The following is a 22178-nucleotide window of genomic DNA, read 5'->3' as shown; positions in this document are numbered from 1 at the left end:
ATGTGCAAATTTTAATGTTTAAAAGATTATTAAGCCTTTCCATAATCTAAATTACGTTCAAATGACACATGCCTTATATATGGATCACTTTCTCAGTTCCCAAAAGCTTCCGGTCAAACAACAGTGATCTTTGTAACTTGTATTTGCATCATCTCCATTGGTCATTATCAGACAAACTGTTTTCCCCAGATTATTCTTTTGACATGCAGATTTACATATAGCAATCAAACACTGGTACAATTGTACCCCTGTATGCATTTTTTTAAAGAACCCCTATACGCATTTAGAATACTTGTGTATTGTACCATCAAAATCCAAAATATACGATTAATCCAAAAAGGCCCAGAATTCAAAAAGTCTAAGGCTCCACTTGAAACCGTTACATAAATACAAGAGTGGTCATTACACTTTCATATATAAAAATAACTCAATGCCGAGGCTAATTATCTATAACTGAAATAATAATCTCATCTTCGCATGCTTCAATTTAAAATACACATGCATGGAGCTCGCTTTAAGATCCAATCATCCTGCAAAGACCCAAGGTTTTTTCAAAATCATTGTCTCTGAAATTAGTCCCGGAAGCAAGCTTGTAAGTTTCTCACAAACTCTTCAACAGTTGTTATCTATAACATAGTTCTCGTTTTCGTTTTTCCTAGTTAAACACACTCGCATGCCTGTTATAGTTTTTTCTTAGTTTAACATATTTTACACACCTGTTTCATCTATGACAATGTTGAAACTCTTGACATCCCGTGAAAGGAGTGAGGGAAATACTGCTACAACAAGAGGTGTTGGTTATATATAACATTGTTTTATATATGAAATGCAATTTTTATACATTTATGTCTTTGTGCATGCGTTTGTTTCTGTAACAAATGTATATTTTGGATGGAAGATGATTCCGAAAAAATTCGTAAGAAAGTACGGAGAGGAGTTGCGTGGACGCGTTACGTTGAAGGCTTCAGGTGGTGCACCTTGGCCAGTGGAGGTAGAAAGAAAGAAAGGCGAGGTTTGGTTGCATAATGGTTGGCCTGAATTTGCAACATTGTACTCTCTCTGTTTTGGTTATCTCTTAGTTTTTGAATACGTGGAACGTTCTTATTTTCGAGTAATTGTATTCGACCCAAGTGCAACTGAGATCGAGTATCCATTAATTAATTGTAATCGAAACCCTGATGATGAGAATTCAGTCCCTGGAGTGAAAAAAAGATTGGCTGATGATGATTCAATCCCCACAGTAAAAAAAGTAGTGACTGATGAGATTTCAGACCCTGAAGTGAAAAAAAGAGTGGCTGAAAATGTCAAGTCAAGTAGATGTGAATTAACCAGGGCCTGTAAAAAGACAAGAGCAAGTTCTGAAGAAGCCTTTCATAATAGACCAGGATTGAAGCAAGAACAAGGTTATTTCTCCTCAATCTTGGTTCCTCTTATGTATTCTAATATCGGATAGATTTGTATAAACACCTGCACATTGTTTACTATGAAGCCTAACGCATCCATTTGGTAATTTTCAGCAAGTGGAGATAGAGGATTAGCAAGTCAAGAAGAGAAAGAGAGAGCACTTCACTTGGCCAAAGCTTTTGAATCACAGAACCCCTTCTTTATTTCTTGTTTGACACGGTCAGCTGTACGCAGAAATGGCGTGGTAAGTACTCTATAGGTATGCTTGAACATTTCCAGAACTGAAACTTCTATAATCCTAACATGTACTTCTGCTTGCGCAGGAAATAACGAAAGCCTTCAAGGACACTTACAGAAAGTGGAAGAGCAGGGGCCAAGTCATCTTGCAAGTTGGAAGAAGTAATTGGCCAGTTGGTTGTAGTCTGAATGGGGATCGGTGTACTCTAAACGCTGGATGGATGAGATTCATAAGAGACAATTTACTCAAGGAAGGTGATGTTTGCGTCTTTGAGCTGATCAATTGCTCTAGAAAATTGTTCAAGGTCTTCATATATCGCGCAAAAGCTGCCTGATCTTACATTATGGGAGAGCATTAATATTCTGGTTATGATACTTTTAGTTTGTTGTTGCTTTCGTGTTCTGGTTATGATACTTTTAGTTTGTTGTAGCAGCAACGCGTACTTTTGTAATTCTGAATGTTGAAATTGATAAGAACCAGAATGGGGAACAAAGTACTTACCAGCTACTCAGTCTAGTTACTAGTTATGTTGTTGATTGATCAATGGTAATACGAATACCTAACTCAAGTAATTATAGTTTTCATTATAATTGATTCGATACCATTTCCCTGAACACTTAACTTGAAATCTCGCACAGAGAGGTCAAGAATTAGTTTATAATCATCACCTGCATTTTTATAAGCGAATTTACACTGTGAAAACGTCAACAGAATCATGAAAAGTCATCTCATGATAATGGTGGGTTAAGTCCTGTTCTTGAAGAACTAGTTAGGATTTTGTTTTGCAGACTATGTTTGTTTGACATATAAAATGAGGTAAGGAAAATTAGACCCTGTTATTTTCCCCAAGATATTGTGATTGGTTTTAAAAAAGTCAGTATGGTAAAATTTTATTTGCAGAACCAGACTATCAAGCAGTCAAAGGGATCTTAACTCTATGTAACCACATTGGTTCTCAGTTCCCATCAATTTTTTCAGTCCACTCACAAATAGCAGAAGAGCTCACCTGCCAAGGCAGACTGCTTTCCCAAGATCAATCTTTTTAATGTTGAATTACATTTAACCTGCATGTATCTTTCATCCTGCAACTATGGACAGTTTTTTCAAGATTATAGTGTCTGATATTACCAGAAAGCAAGCTTGTGAGTATCATAATCCCCTACTTCAAGATTCTTTATGTATTATCTGATACATTTTTTTAATTTATGTAAATTTATGTCTCTGCATGCATGCATCTGTATGTGTAACACATGTTTATCTGTGGATGAAGATTAATACCAAAAGGTCTGTAAGAAGTCAACAAGAAGAGTTACCGGAACGTGTTCTATTGAAGGCTCCAGGTGGTGCAGCTTGGGGTGGATGTGGAAAGAAGAAAAGGCGAGGTTTCCCTACAAAATGGCTGGCCTCAATTTGCAACATTTTATTCTATAAGTTTTGGTTATCTTCTAGTTTTCGATTACATGGGACATTGTAATTTTCAAGTACGTGTATTCGATACAAGCACGACTGAAATAAAGTATACAAAACTTAATGATGAAGAACATGTCACTTGGATAAGAAAAATACCAACTGCAGTTGATGATTCAAGTAGCTGTGAACTATGCCTTCTAAGATGACTAGAGCAAGCTTTTTTAGTCGAGAAGCCTTCATCGCGATGGACCAAAACTGAAGCAAGAAAAAAGTCATTCCCCTCTATCACAGTTTCTCATTTACTTATTTGCTCAGTTTGTACAGACACACACTGCATGTATTAAGATTTAAATCACAAATTTGGAACTTTCTAGCAATTAGAGATGGAGTGTCTGCAAGTGAAGAAGAGAAAGATAGAGCACTTGCCTCTGCTAATGCTTTTGAATCGAATAGGCCCTTTTTCATCGTTTCTATGAAACCGACATATGTAGTTGGACGGAGCATTATAAGATACAATTTGAAGTGTTCTTGTTTAGATCTTGAACTTTCAAAATTTTAAGTTGCTTTTTAATTTTAAGCAGAATATACCAAAAACCTTCCACTATACATTTTTGAAGTGGAAGAATAGGAACCGAGTAATTCTTCATGTTGCAGAAAGAAGTTATCCAAGTAGGATGAATCACCAAGTATGATCTTAACCCATAACAGAGCCTCCATTCTTCTACGAGGGAGCATTTTGCTGTGAAATATGCGAAGAACAAGTTAGCAATCAGTGGTTGCTCTATCATTGTGATGTATGTGGTCAGTCCTTCTACTATGATTGCGTACGTTGGTACGAAAGCTTCAAATTTGGCGGGATTCTTGAATTTGTAATTCACAATCAACCACACAAGCTTGCATTGGTTTTAGAGGCGACTACAAGATAAGTTTCTCCTCAATACTTCTGCAGAAACTGTGAGAAAGGCAACAAATGCTCTTTTTTGAAACTGTGAGAAAGTTATGACTAGGACTAGGAGGAAAAGTAGGATTTTTTACTTAGGATCACATAGATCGAGACCTATAGAGGGTAGAAAATCAATCCTGATACTGTTATACACCTCTAATATACGTGAAGTTGTGAGCAAATATCAGCATCTTTGATATGTGATATGTGAACACTGATAAAGCTTTATAGTATTAGATAGATATGCAGAAAAATATTACTTCAATGTTGCTTGAAGAGATGGTGTTAGAAATTCTTTACAGACTCATGTTGAATCTCTTGTTAGATCCAGGACACGATATCAAATTATTGCTATCCATTCACAAAACTCATGTTTCATATCAAACAGCCTCCACCTCAAACAAGTATATACTATATGAAGATGACAATTTGTGTACGTTACTTACCGATGTTGACACCCCGTTAGATGGTACTAAACATTCTAAAACTATACTACAACCCTGAATCATTCGCGACAGATGTCACTTGTGATAATTGCTACATACAGATTTACGGAGTTTGTAAACTGCAATTCGACTTTTGCTATAGCAATAACACATGAAAAGAAACTAATAGCAAGCTTGCTAAGTTGCTATGGAACAGAAAACCCTAGAAGAAGTCTCACAACAATCTGAACTACTACGTCTATCAATATGTTAAAAATATTAGTTTACTCCTATACCTCCTTATTACCAAGACATGTCAGCTATCGATATAAACTTTAAATCTTAAGTTATACATAACTGACCAATTAAATGTTGTAAATATATATAGCATCCTATCACACTATCATGTAACAAGTGAATTTAAGAACATTCGATGATTGTGATAGGTAAATCATGCATTTCGAGGCCCGAGGGTGGTCAAAAGTGCAAACAGTTTGAGTTGATAAAGTAGTTGACAATCCGGATAGTCCGGTGACAAAGAAAATTGCTAGAGGCCCCAAATATTATTACAAAAATTGTTCCCAAATACTTTATAAATGGTAACTTTTCTAATAATAATATGGGACCCCGCGTGCATTCATATGTATCTACAAATTATATTTAAACACGTGTCATGTCACGTCACTTTGTAACTATTTTGGTACGAGTTTTGGGTTACGTAGCATTACTCGGTGACAAAAGGTCTTTCCACTCTATCACAGTTTCTCATTACTTATTTGCTCAGTTTGTACAGACACACACTGCATGTCACTACAAGAAATATTGAATCAGACAATGGTTTTACACCGTTGTCTAAAAGATGAATATTTCGTTGTCTATCCGGGGGCGGTGTGTTTGGTACTCATACAATGGTTACGCACCATTGTAACAAATACATCACACAACTGAATATAAAGCCTTTATCTCATTTTATTCACACAACGCATATGACCCTTTCTAATATTCTACAAACAACAGTTTTTTAGCCGTTGTAACAATGTAGAGGCACAATAGTTAAAAATAGTGTTATGTGAATTGACTCCTACAACGGTTTATGTATTTATTTCATCTAGTTACACAATGGTTTTTATTAAGAAAACAAATGTATGACATACTTTAGACAACAGTTTTTTGTTTTTGGGTATTGTGTTTTAGCAATGCTCACAACAGTTTTTGTAATGACCAAGATATTGTTAGAAGCTAATCTAACAATGGTATGTAGTGATCCCAGAGTGTTGTTAGGATTTGTACATACAATGGTGTTAATAATTTGATCTATTGTGCAAATCATTAAGGCACAATGTTTAAGTTCTACTATTCAGTTGTATAAGTTTGGTTCATACAAGTGTATGCCTTTTAAAACATCATTGTCGAATATCTTTAGCACAATGGTTTACTTTTGTGCCAAATATTGTCTGATATAGCTTAAGACAATGGTTTACTTATGTACCAACTGTTGTCTAGTATAACTTAGCACAATAGGTATTTTTATCTTACTAAACAATTGTCTATCAAACATAGCAATGGTTCTATACCTATTCTATTTATAAATAAAGCCTTTACAAATACAAATTGCAAAATCAAATACCAAACCATTCAAAAACCAAATGTACCATGCGATAAATACCATAACATCCGATAAACTTCATAATTTACCAACTACACCAAAGATCCACTTCAACCATAAGTACATATTGTGAAAATAATCTGCAATTAATACAAATAATCAAACAAGTGTGTGCGTGAGTAAACGAAATCAAACGGAGGAAGAAAAGATATAAACAGAAGAGAGATCATCGAGTCCAGTTGAAACTGTCTCTTTAAAGCTATTTCGCCTCTCACCGTATGTGCGAGTCGATAGCCTCCCAGGATAAAACGAGGTAGCGGCGGCGTTACGGATAACGAGCACCTTCAGCGAGCTTGAACGGGCACGAAACTATCACCGAGAGAGAGAGATTTGTGTTTAGAGGCGAATATGTTTTTGGTGTGTCTAACCCTAACGCCTTAGAGGTGTTTATATAGGTGTAGATAGACTTGTGCGCTACTCTTTTCCATAATTAAATATCATTAATTATGGAATCGGTGTAATACTTGCAAGCTACTCTATTCCATAAATAATCTGAAACAGAATCAGATTAAATATATCAAGACATACACCATATCAATTAATCTGAAACAAAATCAAATTAATTTATGCCATAATATTTGAGCCAAATTCTAATGGAAAATAATAATTTCCATTATTAAGAGAATATCATCATATCTTACACATCTTTTAGTCATAATGCTCAAAAATATAACTTACCAATATGGGACTTATACCCATATTTTCTAACAATCCCCCACATGGGTGAGATTGGTGATCTTAGTAGCACACACTAGACAGACAGACAGACAGACACGGAGTTTGACTTGGTGATAGTTTCTTCGATCAGATATAGCATACGATAGGTAGAGAATGCTCCTTGAACCTTCGCTCGAGTAAGCATACCGACTTTACTGGTAGACAGTAGACGTGCTTGTCCTTGAACTGTTCGACCGTTTATGTAAATGATGATATACTTATCACTATATCGTTTCTGACTCGTTCAGCTCTCATGAGTATGTCCATTTTGGCCATGGAACATCGTCCTGGTTCTGCAGAAGTTTCTAAAGAATTGTGCCTCACAATTCTCCTTTGAAGCGGCCCCACTTCTCTCCCACATAGGTGATCTTTATCTTATAGAGTAACCCGCGTTTACTCAACTGAATTCCATGCGTTCACTCCTGAGCTCCATGTATTCATCAAAGATCATTAAAGGCTCAAAGCTTAACCTCGTACCTTACGAGTCTCACTGTTTACTCATCATAGGAACAGGCCAGGGGTTACCCCCACAGTGATTTGGTCATCATAATTTAGTTGTCCCATTGAACCAAGTTCTTGGGATCTCCAGTCAGCAATGGTTGGGTGTCCACCATGATGCCGTTAAGCAATAGGCTTAAGGCCCATCCCTCTCGATGATTTCTCAACCACTTCTCTTGATAACCCTTTGGTTAGTGGATCCGCGATATTATCCTTTGACGGTATATAGTCAATAGTGATAATTCCGGTTGAGATCAATTGTCTAATGGAACTGTGTCGTCGTCGTATATGACGAGACTTTCCATTATACATCGTGCTCTGTGCTCTGCCAATAGCGGATTGACTATCACAGTGAATCCCTATTGCAGTTACAGGCTTTGGCCATCTTGGAATATCCTCCAGAAATTGACGTAGATATTCAGCCTCTTCGGCGCATTTATCTAGTGCCACAAACTCAGCTTCCATCGTGGAATGAGTTATCACCGTTTGTTTTGAGGATTTCCATGATATTGCCGCTCGAGCTAATGTAAACACATAGCCACTCGTAGACTTAAGTGCTTTCTTGCTAGATATCCAATTTGCGTCAGTATATCCTTCTAATACTGCTGAGTATCTGCCATAGTGCAGTCCATAGTCTCGAGTTCCCCTCAAGTACCTTAGTACCCTTATAATCGCTTTCCAGTGATCAGCTCCCGGATTACTCGTAAACCTACTCAACTTGCTAATTGAGTATGCAATGTCTGGTCTTGTACAACTCATGAGGTACATCAGACTACCAATTATCCTCGAGTATTCCAATTGGGAAACAGCTACACCTTTGTTCTTGGATAGGTGCAAAGTCATATCCACAGGTGTCCTAGCTTTCTCAAAGTCATCCTTAAGAAACTTCTCAAGGATCTTGTCAACATAATGTGGTTGACTTAATGCGAGACCCTCTGATGTTCTAGAAATTTGAATTCCCAGAATTACATTTGCTAGTCCCATATCTTTCATGTCGAACCTTGATTTCAACATGTCCTTTGTAGATTTGATAACTTTATCATTGCTTCCAGCAATAAGTAGATCATCTACATATAGTGTCATCATGACATAGCCATTATCATTCTCCTTGACATAGCTGTTCTCGTTATCCTTGTAATAGGCATAGCTATCACATTCATTGATTTTGAAACCATTGGCCAGCACGACCTCATCAAATTTTTCATGCCATTTCATAGGCGCTTGTTTCAAACCATACAATAATTTCACCAATCTACACACTTTCCTTTCTTGTCCTGGGACAACAAACCCTTCAGGTTGTTCCATATAGATTTCTTCATCTATGTCTCCATTTAGGAAAGCTGTTTTCACATCCATTTGATGTACAGTTAGATTACGCATTGCAGCAATAGCAAACATCATCCTTATGGATGTTATTCTCGTTACAGGAGAATATGTATCAAAGTAATCAAGGCCTTTTTGTTGCTTGTATCCTTTAATTACAAGTCTGGCCTTATACTTATCAATAGTGCCATCAGTTTTCAACTTCTTCTTGAAAACCCACTTGCTACCTAATGGTTTGCAACCAGTTGGCAAGTCCACTAATTCCCAAGTATAATTTTGCATAATTGAATCAACTTCATTCTTGATGGCCTCTTTCCACATAGGCCCATCAGGTGAGGTAACCGCCTCCTTATAAGTTTTTGGGTCACCTTCTTCGAGCAAATAGGTCATAAAATCAGACCCATAGGATTTCTCCGTTCGTTGTCTTTTGCTCCTTCTCACTACCCCCACATTTTCGTCTTCACTTTCGTCATTCTCATTATCGTCATCTACAGACTCATGAGATCGTTTAGACGTCGTAGGTTGTTGGTTTCCTGGATTACAGGGAAACATCGTCTCAAAAAATGAGGCATTCCTTGATTCCATAATGGAATTCTTTTGAATATCAGGAATCTTGGATTCATGAACAAGAAACCGATATGCAGTGCTGTGTGGAGGATATCCGATGAAGACACAATCCACAGTCTTAGGACCTATCTTCACCTTCTTCGGTGTAGGGATCAGTACCTTTGCAAGGCACCCCCACACTTTCAGGTGTTGGTAACTTGGTTTCTTTTTCTTCCACATTTCATAAGGACTTACATCCTTATTCTTGCGTATCGTAATATTTAAAATATTATTTGCGCTTAAGATGGCTTCTCCCCACATCGATTGTGGGAGCCCAGAGCTTAACAACATCGCATTCATCATCTCTTTCAGAGTGCGATTCTTCCTTTCAGCCACACCATTTGACTGAGGGGAGTATGGTGCAGTGACCTCATGGATTATACCATGTTGTGAACAGAATTCCCCAAACGGTTCAACATATTCACCTCCACGATCACTTCGTATCGTTTTGATTTTCTCAGTTTATTGTGTCTCAACTTCTTCCTTATAGATTTTAAATTTATCTATAGCTTCGTCTTTGCTTTTCAACAAATATACATAGCAGTATTTTGTACAATCATCAATGAATGTAATAAAATACTTGTTTCCTCCTCTTGTTGGAGCGAATTTTAAATCACATATGTCGCTATGTATTAGGTCTAGCACTTTGGTGTTCCTTTCCACACGTTTAAATGATGATCTCGTTAATTTTGCCTCAACACAAGTCTCACACTTATGTTTTGGATCGATAGTAAGTTTAGGTATGTATTCTTTTGCACTTAAACGTCGTAAAGTGTCATAATTTACATGTCCTAATCTAGCATGCCAAAATTATGAGACTCAAGCAAGTAAGCAGAAGAATTCTTCATTTCATTATCGTCCTTAACGGACATTACATTGAGCTTAAAAAGCCCATCAGTTAAATAACCCTTGCCTACAAACATACCACTCTTAGACAAAATAACTTTATCTGACTCTATTATAATGCGAAAGCCATGCTTATTCAATAGAGAACCAGACACAAGGTTCTTGCGAATATCAGGCACATAAAGTACATTCTTCAAAGTCAGATTCTTCCCAGAGGTCATCTTCAGGATCACCGTGCCTTCACCCTCAATGGTAGAAGTTGCTGAATTCCCCATGTAGAGCTTCTCACCAGCATCGGAAGCTTTGAGGCTAGAGAAAACCGCCTTGTCTGAGCAAACATGCCTAGTAGCACCAGTATCAATCCACCATTCACGTGGATTAGAACCGACCAGGTTCACTTCAGAGACCGTAGCACAGAGGTCTATGTCACCCATCTCCTTGGAGATATTCTCTACCATGTTTGCTTCTTTATTCTTGTTGGGCTTCTTGGGCTTCTTGCAGTCAGAAGACCTATGACCAACTTTATCACAGTTGTAGCACTTCCCTTAAAATTTCGACTTCGAAATCCCTCCCTTGGGTGCCAGCCTTGCCCCTTTACCAGAATTAGCCTTCTTGGGCTTAGAGCTTTGAGCATGCTCCACCATGTTTGCCTTCTCAGTGGCAACGTTAACTTTCTTCTCGGACCCTCTGTTGTCTTCTTCAATACGAAGTCTAACAATAAGATCCTCCATAGACATCTCCTTTCGCTTGTGCTTAAGGTAGTTCTTGAAATCTTTCCATCCAGGTGGAAGCTTTTCAATAACAGCAGCAACTTGGAAAGACTCACTTATGACCATTCCCTCAGCATGAATGTCATGAATGATCACCTGCAGTTCCTGCACCTGACTGACCACAGTCTTAGAGTCTGTCATCTTATAATCAAGAAAGCGGCCAACAATCCACTTCTTTGCCCCAGCGTCCTCGGTTTTATACTTATGGTCAAGTGACTCCCATAAGACCTTAGCTGTTGGCTTCGCGCTATATACGTTATACAACGAGTCAGACAAACAATTTAACACATAGTTCCGACAGATGTAGTCGGAGTGCTTCCAAGCATCAGCAGCATACACAGTCTGCATGTTACTCTCAGCAGTGAGCAACGGTGGTTCTTCCTTAAGGAAGCGATCCATATGCAACGTGGTCAGATAAAAGTGCATCTTTTGTTGCCAACGTTTGAAGTTCGTTCCGTTGAACTTCTTAGGTTTTTCAGCATGTGCAGCAGGCACAGTTGGCATAACAGGTGCAGCAGGCACCACGGGTGGAACAGATGGTACGTGCGTCTATACTACAGGTGTATGCACACCAGTAGGCACCGCAGGTATGATCGGAGGAGTGAATCCTGCCGATATCTGTCCAAGAGGAATACTAAACTGTCCAATGATAGTGTGTCCCACAGGCACATGTCCCGAAGGCACATGTCCCGAAGGCACATGTCCAACAGGCGTTTGACCCCCATCAGATCGTACGATCCGTGCGTTAGGGTTAATCGGCTGCTGGTGAACCCCATCAGATCCAGTGATCTGTGCGTTGGGATCAGCCGTCATGTTCATCGAATCGTTCACAGTTTGGTTCTCCATCGATCTGTTACTCAACAAAACAAGCAGATACAGATGTATCAGTCACAGATGTATATAAAATAAATAGCTTTAAGATTGTGAAAACAATCTGCGATTAATACAAATAATCAAACAAGTGTGTGCGTGAGTAAACGAAATCAAACGGAGGAAGAAAAGATATAAACAGAAGAGAGATCCTCGAGTCCAGTTGAAACTGTCTCCTTAAAGCTATTTCGCCTCTCACCGTATGTGGGAGTCGATAGCCTCCCAGGATAAAACGAGGTAGCGGCGGCGTTACGGATAACGAGCACCTTCAGCGAGCTTGAACGGGCACGAAACTATCACCGAGAGAGAGAGATTTGTGTTTAGAGGCGAATATGTTTTTGGTGTGTCTAACCCTAACGCCTTAGAGGTGTTTATATAGGTGTAGATAGACTTGTGCGCTATTCTTTTCCATAATTAAATATCATTAATTATGGAATCGGTGTAATACTTGCAAGCTACTCTATTCCATAAATAATCTGAAACAGAATCAGATTAAATATATCAAGACATACACCATATCAATTAATCTGAAACAAAATCAAATTAATTTATGCCATAATATTTGAGCCAAATTCTAATGGAAAATAATAATTTCCATTATTAAGAGAATATCATCATATCTCACACATCTTTTAGTCATAATGCTCAAAAATATGACTTACCAATATGGGACTTATACCCATATTTTCCAACACATATATCCACCAAACTTCAACAACCATAAAAAGTTCAGAAAAACTCCACTTAAACACCATACCAACAATGTCAATATAACTTAAACTAGTTCATCTTACCATCACAAATTACATATAAACTATTCGCGAGACTAACTTAACATGAATAAAACTTCATGAAGAATTTGGCGAAGTCCATCTTGATCACGTTTAAGTCATCCTCATTGTAAGCCAGATTGCCTCTACAAATCCACTGAAAATCAAATAAAGTTTTGACAATTTTGTAAGCCACTGTGTTGATAGTGAAAATAAAGTACCAACCGACATAAAGTTGTAATTTAAAATTAAAAACAAGAAAAAATCATACCTTAGTTGCAAATTGAAGCTCTTTGTCATAACAAATTTCTTTCATATATCCCATGACAAAAAGGCCACAGTCCCGTACCCCTGTCTGCAAAGGAACTCCCTGAAAAAAAAATAAAAAATAAAATTAATCACATATTTTACTTGCATATATGAGAAATTATAAAAAAATATTATTACCGCCATATTCTCCCAACAAATTTTCTTCCTGGCAACCTTATTCAGCCTCTCTTTGTACATCTTTATCAAACTGTTAGAAAGTAGTACAAGTCAACAAAAAACATTTTGCATAAATTACCTAAAGCAATTAAAAATATTGACTCACTTATCAACAACTTCTACCCATTTATCGCTTGCAATACGACACTTAAGAGGATCCATGTGGTATACTACCTCCGTCGTTGGAACAACAACGGTTAGTGACCAGTGATTCCTATCAAAGCATGAGAAGATGTGTCATTCAGAAATTTAATTATGCAGTTAGATGTTACCTCAAAAATAACAAAAGGTAACTTAAAGAAATAATTAAATAAATTACTTATATCTCATTTAATTATATATTTAACAATTTACAAGTTAGCAAATTAATTTACAAGTTACCAAATTTAAAGTTCCATCCATACAAATATATTCTACAAATTTCTAAAATTCACTAAAAATATAAAAAAAAATGAAAATTAAATTACAAGTACTTAAACATCTTAATGAGATCATAAAATATGAAGTGTACTTATAAAGTGAGAAATGCTTACACATCATTGAAAGGAATAAGAAAGCATTGTCCTTCCTTAGCATTCATAAAATGGTTGGCAAGCGCACATGACCTCTCCCCTGCATTGCCACAACCAATGGCTCCAACCATACCCGGATCCACAAAAGCAATCATATTCATCATTTTATTCTTTCTCAAAAACTCATACAAGAAGCTGTAAACAAATTAAACAATAGTTGGAATCTAATTTAATTTTATTTAGAGAACATTTAAAATAAGAATGCACTCATTTTTAATTCAAGATAATTAACAACAAATTGAAAAAGATAATGTACGTGGAAACTTACTGAATGAATATGGTAATGATCGATCCGGATATTTCACCTCTACCACATAGGGAATGTATATCTTGCAGAAAGATCACCTGCTTCTTTGTGACAGCAAATGCTTGTTCATATAACTGAAAACTTACGGTTCTTCCATCGCTTAAAGCATCCTTTGCCCACATCCACAACCGTTTTAAAGATGATGGATAATTTACACCCATCTCTACATGAAGCTCATCCTCCACATCATCAGTTTCTATCACTACATGCTTCTTTGTTTTCTTGGAACCAACTTTCTTCGCACCACGCTTTTTGACATTCTGAAAATAAAAACATGCACGTCAACACAGTAAAAACATAACAAAATATATCAATTACACACACACTATCATCAATCTTTACCTTTGGAGTAGACAAAACTTGGGTACTGCTTGTGTTCCCCACCACGAGATCTTTTGGCCATGCAATAAAAGAACCTATTGCTTGTTTCACAGTTACAATTTCATCTCCTACGGGAAATGGGATCTTAGCATCCTCTTGAATTGCATAAGAAATGGACACTCTTGCATTTTCCTTCGAAAGGCATATTCCGTGAAGAGTCGGCTCACATCCTTCAGCAAGAGGGATTTCATCAACCCGGCCATATGCTACGATGTTACTTACTGATCCTATTGCCAGTTGACAAACACCGGATAAACCATCCAACTTCAACCCTTTAGGATGATTCTCAATTTCAACAAACTCAGTATCAGCGTCAACCATAAAGGCCTCCTCACCTTTGAAAAAAACATTATGCTCATTCTCCTCTTCAATATTTTTATATCCAATATTGTCCTTAGAAAAACATTCTACATTCTCCTCATCACCATGATCTGAACCTTCATCCCCAGATTCCACGTTCAGCTTTTTCCTCACAATATCATTCCTATCATTCTCGTTTACGAACTGAGGCACGCCCTTTAAATCTGAGCAGCTTCCTTGTTGGGAATCAATGATTGGGCTACCCTTTTGACCAATACCTTTAGCCATTTTCAATTCTGCTCTGATCTTTTCAATTTCAGCAGTCCAAAATGCATCTCTCTGTTTTATAATTTTCGGAGTCTCGTCAGCCATAAAGTTTTTAACCCCCTCATGTATCCTCTCCTCAATAGTCCTTGATTTTTTCTGTCTCGGCAGATCAAAATAGATAGACTGTTTCATGTGGCTCCCCTGCCCACGTACTCTGCCTCCATGCTCAGGCTTACCGAGCGCCATGGTTAACACATCATTTCTACCTTCTTCTACCAATTCCCCTTCTTTAACCTTCTTCTTGAGCAACTCCTAAAAACACCACAGTATAGAAGAAGTTATAAATCAAATTGGAACTATGATGAATATTCTCGGTTGAAATATAAATGAATAACTTACTATTTTCTCAGCTTTTTCTTTAACATTCTCATTTTTAAAATTACCATCTTTGTCTTTCCTTGCAAGGACCCAGGCATCCGATCGATCTATCGGTTCTTCTGGATGTTTTTTCAACTGCATGTACGACATGTTTTATTAATGATTCAAAGATACAAATTCATATTGATCACACAAAGTATATAAAAAGACTAAGTAGATTTAGGCTGTCATCACTAACCCATTCCATTTCTAGGTTGGCATAACCTTTTCGAGACATTAGATGATGATACTCATTCATCCGGCTTCTTTTCACCTGTTCTTCATGAATTTTCTGTAGAAAAAAGCACCAACAAGGTTAAAACATCACGCTAAATACCTATCCAATTATTGAAATTGATAAATAAATAAAAATAATAAAAAGTTTACCTTAAAATCATCTCCGAGACGATCAGCAACAAACATCTCCCAATGCGACTTTTCTATGAACGTGTAGTCAGCCGGAGGAAAAGTGAGCTTTTCTGGTTGATTCCGGTGTGGAAGGATGTACTCTGTCGTGAGCCGGGATTTGAACTCTCTCCACTTTTGACAAGCGGATTCCCATACCAGTTTCCTTGCTGTCGGAGGTACAATAAAGGCCATCTACGTACATAAGAAACAAAAAAATTCAAATATGCAAGTTAACGAATGAACAAAATCTATAGAAAGAAAAGAAAAAAACCAATATCAAAGAGAAAGATAGGCATGTGTGTGTAGACAATTTACTATACCTGCACACAGTCCCAAATTTTATTCTTTGTCTGCTCAGGAACTTGCTTCCAACTATCATGCCAAATGGGGACTTTGGTCCTTGCCAAAACTCCAATGTACGACTGCATCTCTCCAGCTTCATCACCATACGGCTCCCCTTTTGCATTGAAGGTCACAGTAAGCTTTTAATTCATTATCTTCCGTCTCAGAATTCTGTGTATCGTGACACAACCACGTTTCAATAGTTTTAGTCCTTCCGGTATTTCTGGATTTTTCTTAGAATCCACTTGCTTTTTCTTAAAATCCACTTGTTTTTTCTTCTTTGACAACTTCTTCTTTAAATTTTCAGATATCGGATTCTTCTTGACAAATATAGGAGAAGAACAAGAGGGGTTAACTTTGTTCAATGATTGTGTTTTCCTTATAGCCTTCACAACTCTCATCGTTGTTCTGTTTGGAGAAGACTTTGTTTTTTTATGAGAAGCTTGTGTCTTCTTCTTTGGAGGAGCCATAATTTGTGTACCACAAACCATTATAAGGAAGGATTTGCCAAGCTAAGAAATTATATGGGTTTTATGAGAAACAAAATCTAACCACCAAAAAATCTCTAATAATGTGGGTTTTATGAGAAACAAAATCTAATAACTAACCAAGACATCATCAAAGTGAACCATTTAAATCAGTAGCAAGTAACAACAATTAAAAAAATACCAAAGAAACAAGTCATATGAGAGTTTTATAAAAATCCAACAAGAACTACATAACATACGAGGGTTTCACAAGAATCGAACCAAAATATAAAAGAATCACAGCAGAAGAGCATAAGAATCAAAACAAACAAGTAAAAACATTACAAATCAAGAACAAGCAAGAACTGAACATAACCAATAAAGAACAAGCAAGAGCAAACAAGAACTGAACATAACAAGCTTAATCAAGTAACATGCAACAACAAGTAAGAACTGAACAGATTAAAACATGCAAGTACCTTTCTTAGATTTGCTTCGATTAGAAATTGAGAAAAGAAAATGGAAGAGAAGTAGGAGGGGAATGAAGTGTTATCGGGTAAGAAAAGAGAAATCACAAAGGGGGGAACAAAAGGGGGGAATGAAAATGAAAAGAAGAGCATAAGAATCAAAACAAACAAGTAAAAACATTACAAATCAAGAACAAGCAAGAACTGAACATAACCAATGAAGAACAAGCAAGAGCAAACAAGAACTGAACAGAACAAGCTTAATCAAGTAACATGCAACAACAACCAAGAACTGAACAGATTAAAACATGCAAGTACCTTTCTTAGATTTGCTTCGATTAGAAATTGAGAAAAGAAAATGGAAGAGAAATAAAAAAGGGGAATGAAGTATTATCGGGTAAGAAAAAAGAAATCACAAAGGGGGAACAAAAGGGGGGAATGAAAATGAAAAGAGGGGGAAGTGAAATAATTTTGGGGAATAAACCAACGGCTTGGATTGTTAGTGTTTTACCAATCCAACGGTGTATTTTAATTGATTGATGAGTGAATTATTCATAATTTTTTGAAATTAATTGAAAAGAAGAGAATATTAAATATTTTTTAAACAACGGTTACTATTAAATCTATCCTTAATCTACGATTGGGAAAATTTTGAAGTAACATTTTGATTTTTTTTCTAAATAATTTCGATATTAATTAATTCATAATTTTGAATTTTCTCAGTTGTGTATCTCGTGTCGTGTACCTTATTGTGTCGTCCTTATCATGTCGTGTACTCAAAATCCAAACACAAATACTAAATTATCGTGTTGAGTTAAAAATTGTCGGGTGTAGCTTATATAAACAGCTTTTTAGATATACTTAATTTATACATGACCTCGTTTACTTACTAATTCATTGCCTTTTTCTAATTTTTGGAAAATTACTTTCGGGCATGATACTCAAGAATCCTGGTATGTTGGCAAAATTTAGGGAATATTTCATAACATACCAGGAATCTTGAGTATCATGCCCGAAGGTAATTTTCCAAAAATTAGAAAAAGGCAATGAATTAGTAAGTAAACGAGGTCATGTATAAATTAAGTGTATCTAAAAAGTTGTTTATATAAGCTACACCCGACAATTTTTAACACACCACGATAATTTAGTATTTGTGTTTGGATTTCGAATACACGACATGATAAGGATGACACAATAATTTACATGTTCTTATAATGGGAAATTACAAAAACCGTTGTCTTATGTAAGAAAAAATTATTCCACCAAACCCTAAACCCTAAACCCTAAACCCTATGACCCTAGATCAAACAAAAATTAACAAAAATTAAAGGCGAAATATTCAAATTTGTCGACATTAAAATGACTCGTTTCACTTTTGTAACGGATATAGTGTCTATTTAAAAACTTAACAAATCCCGAATTTTTTATATAGAGTTATCGACTATATAGTTCGAAAGTAACCACTGAATGCACATATAGTATATGATTACAATGTAACAAATTAAAAGAAGACACTTGAAATTATTTCATAAACAATTAGTGATATTTAAATATATATTTAATAATGTAAGTTTTAACATGTCAATTGTTCCTTTTGTTGCATGTCTTCGAAGCCTACAAAATCATTTATAGTCCTTGTGTTTGTCGAAAAAGTTGATATAATACGACAATGGTTTATTGAAAAAACACTTGTTTGTAGGTGTTACTACAATGATAAATTGTTAAAACCGTTGTCCAAGATTTTAAATAAACTATGCTACAAACCATTGTGTTTACATTTTTTTACAATGCAATATTGTTGAAACCATTGTCCTGAGTTTTAAATAAACCAAGACACCAAATTCTTTTACTTTAAGAAAATTTCTATTTTTTTCAAAAAAAATATAAGTGGGAACACTGGTGAAAGAGGGGGAAAGTGTAAATAATTTTGACTAGCAATAAAGTAGTTTGACTAGCATTATTATACGTGATCATTGTCTGTCTGAAGTATCTATGTTTTATTATGCCTCTTTTATTGTCTCCTTCATACACCATTTCTTAACCATATATTTGTCTCAGTTCTTTGATGTCTGAAGTAATCCAGGGGAACTTCACTTTACTGAACTCAGGTAAGTTTCTGCTGAATTCATATCAATTTGGGGATTTGGTGTTTATATCGATTTGGAAAACTTGAAATTAGGGTTCATATCTATTTGGAGAATTTTAATAAGGGTCCATATCGAGTTTTATGGAATATATATGTTTGTGGAATTTGAGCAAAAGAATGGGTTTAAACTTGGTTGAGTAAAAATGGATAGATCTTGGTTGAAAGCAGATAGAAGAACACAAGAATTTAAACTTGGAGTGGTAGAATTGTTAAATTTTGCATTTCTGAATGGGTTTAAAGAAAATAAAATTAGTTGTCCATGCTTAAGATGCGCTCATAGTAAATCTTGGAATGCTCAGACTGTTAAGGATCATCTTTATCAATATGGTATTGATCAAACCTATACGTGTTGGATATGGCATGGAGAGTCAAATTATGTACAGAGTCATGTAGTTTCTGAACAGGAAACTTCAGAATCATCCGTTGATCCTACAAACATGAGAATGGGGCAGGATATTGTCGATGATGAGGATATTTCATTAGATTCTTCTGATTTTATGAATCATGTTCAAGGTGAAAATGAACCACTTTATCCTGGATGCGAGAGTTTTACAAAAATGAGAGCTTTAGTCAAGTTGTATAATTTAAAAGCAAAACATGGTATTTCTGATAAATGCTTTTCTGATGTCCTTCTCTTGCTTGCATCAATGCTTCCGGAAGGCAACAGTATGCCTTCATCTTTTGGTGAAGCCAAGAAAACTTTATGTACTTTAGGCATGGATTTTGAAAAAATACATGTGTGTCCGAATGATTGTCTCTTATACCGCGGTGAGAGGGACGAAGATGAGATGATTTGCCGAATATGTGGGGCATCTAGATGGAAGTTAAACAAGAAAGGAGAAGAATTGGAAGGGATCCTTGCTAAGATTCTATGGTACTTTCCATTGATACCAAGATTGAGAAATTTGTTCAATACAGCTCAGATTGCGAAGGACATGACTTGGCATAAAACCAAGCGACAAAATGATGGTAAAATTAGACATTCGGCTGACTCAAAGACATGGAAGGATGTCGATCAAAGGTGGCCTGAGTTTGCTGCAGAGGCTAGGAACCTTCGGTTAGCTTTATCCTCCGATGGATTTAATCCTTTCCATGGACCAGGAAGTGATCACTCAACATGGCCTGTGTTGCTTTCAATTTACAACCTCCCACCTTGGCTTTGTATGAAGAGAAAGTACATTATGCTAAGTCTATTGATATCCGGACCAAATCAGCCTGGAAATGATATTGATGTATACCTTCAACCACTTATAGAAGATTTGCAGAAATTGTGGCATGGGAAACAAGTTTATGATGCATTTAAGAAAGAGTCTTTCATACTAAGAGGAGTTTTATTGTGGACAATTAGTGATTATCCAGCCTTAGGAAACTTGTCGGGTAACATCATTAAAGGATATAATGCTTGTATAGTTTGTGTTGATAAAACAAAAGCTACCAGGTTGGCTACTTACAAAAAGACGGTGGTTATGAGACATCGTAGATGGCTGCCCAGAAATCATCCATATCGAAGGCAAAAATTAGCCTTTGATAACACCATGGAGAAGTTATCAGAACCTATTCCTTTAACTGGAGAGGAGGTGTTAGAAAGGGTACTACCACTAGCGGACCATGTTTATGGTAAGACACAAAACCAACCTCGGTGGAAAAAAGGGGAACCTCGACCAATTTGGAAAAAGATGTCTATATTTTTTCAGCTTGAGTACTGGAAGTTTTTGCCATTTCGCCATACCCTCGATGTGATGCATATAGAAAAAAATATATGCGAGGCTTTAACCGGTACATTGCTAAATATTCCCGGGAAGACAAAAGATAGAGAATCTGTTCGTATTGATATGGCTGAAATGGGAATAAGAATGGAGCTGAGACCAAAAAATTCTGGAAAAAAAGAGAAGTTACCGATGGCATCTTGGAACTTATTGCATAAAGAAAAAAAGATTGTCTGCTCGTCCTTGATTGGCATGAAGTTACCTGATGGTTTTTGTTCGAACCTTAAGGGTATAGTATCAATGGACACTCTGTGACTTGTTGGAATGAAATCTCACGACTGTCACACAATGTTGCATCACTTGCTCCCCATCGCACTTCGGTTAGTACTTCAAAAACAGGTCAGGTGCACTATTATCAGGTTTTGCCTTTTTTTCAAGGCAATTTGTAGTAAAGTCATTGAGGTCGATAAATTAGAAAAAATGCAGTCTCAATTGGTGGAGACCTTATGCCAGCTAGAAAAGCACTTCCCCCCTTCCTTGTTTGATGTAATGATCCATCTCTCAGTTCATCTTGTAAGAGAAGTTGAGCTTTGTGGTGCTATCTTCCTACGTTGGATGTATCCTTTCGAGAGATATATGAAGACGTTCAAGGGATATGTTCGAAACAGGGCTCATCCGGAAGGTTGCATCGTTGAGGCCTATATTGCAGAAGAGGCGGTTGAGTGTTTAGTTAATTTTGAAGAACCAACAGTTGGGTTACCGGGAAGGGATAAGAACAAGGAGAAATATAGACCCTTATCTGGTGCAATAATGATAAAGCCGAGCATCAAGGATTTGCACCAAGCACATCTGTGTCTTCTTCAAAACAGTAATGAATTGACCCCATATTTCAAGTAAGTTTCTTTATTTAGATTTCTGATTTTTCAGTAATAAATACATCTATTTTTTGTTCCATGATTTTATGATTTTTTTCAACAAAAGCTGAAATTGATATACTCACAGTGAACATATGGCCTTCTTGGTGGAAAGATATCCATTACATGAAAATGATGAAGAATGGCTTAAGAACAAGCAAAATGAAACATTCCCTAATTGGTTTCAAAAGAAGGTAATAGCTAGACAATAATTTTTTTCTAATTTAAAGAAATCAAGTAAATGTCTAATTGCTTTAGTATTTTATTTTTTGGAAAGATTTCGTCAGAATTGCTTGATGTGAAAAGTATGGTATCTAAGGAGGTAATGTGGCTTGCAGAAGGGCCTAACAAGTATGTCCCTACATTCAGTGGCTACAAAGTCAATGGTGTTACCTACAGCACAAAAGATCGTGATGATACGCGACAAGTTCAATGCAGCGGTGTTTGTGTTCATGCTGATACAATGCTCGTGCAGGATAAGGATAAGAACATTGAGCATATTTCACATACAT

The 22178-nt window shown here is 36.4% G+C and overlaps 2 protein-coding genes across 2 annotated transcripts; both read left to right on the top strand.

Moving 5' to 3' along the window:
• The first annotated feature begins 898 nt into the window (after positions 1 to 898).
• LOC141659265 (B3 domain-containing transcription factor VRN1-like) lies at positions 899 to 3611 on the top strand. The gene is made up of 5 exons (XM_074466061.1): positions 899 to 1403; positions 1518 to 1648; positions 1728 to 1946; positions 2913 to 3024; positions 3427 to 3611. The coding sequence occupies exons 1-5, from the start codon at positions 899 to 901 to the stop codon at positions 3609 to 3611; spliced, it is 1152 nt and encodes a 383-aa protein (XP_074322162.1).
• Positions 3612 to 19189: 15578 nt separating this feature from the next.
• Positions 19190 to 21067, top strand: LOC141659261 (uncharacterized). Its single transcript, XM_074466057.1, has one exon. The coding sequence runs from the start codon at positions 19190 to 19192 to the stop codon at positions 21065 to 21067; it is 1878 nt and encodes a 625-aa protein (XP_074322158.1).
• Positions 21068 to 22178: the final 1111 nt, after the last annotated feature.

The sequence above is a fragment of the Apium graveolens genome, chromosome 5 (genome assembly GCF_009905375.1).
Source record: "Apium graveolens cultivar Ventura chromosome 5, ASM990537v1, whole genome shotgun sequence".
Classification (NCBI taxonomy): Eukaryota; Viridiplantae; Streptophyta; class Magnoliopsida; order Apiales; family Apiaceae; genus Apium; species Apium graveolens.
Note: the sequence above shows the minus strand (reverse complement) of the source record. Positions and strands in the feature narration are given on the sequence as shown.

What these genes read in the sequence shown, in the direction of transcription:
- LOC141659265 (XM_074466061.1), top strand. Translation starts at nt 899, where the DNA reads ATGATTCCGAAAAAATTCGTAAGAAAGTACGGAGAGGAGTTGCGTGGA. An exon ending in AGGATTGAAGCAAGAACAAG is followed by an intron (nt 1,404 to 1,517) that starts GTTATTTCTCCT and finishes GGTAATTTTCAG; the next exon opens with CAAGTGGAGATAGAGGATTA. An exon ending in GCTCTAGAAAATTGTTCAAG is followed by an intron (nt 1,947 to 2,912) that starts GTCTTCATATAT and finishes CTGTGGATGAAG; the next exon opens with ATTAATACCAAAAGGTCTGT.
- LOC141659261 (XM_074466057.1), top strand. Translation starts at nt 19,190, where the DNA reads ATGGATAGATCTTGGTTGAAAGCAGATAGAAGAACACAAGAATTTAAA.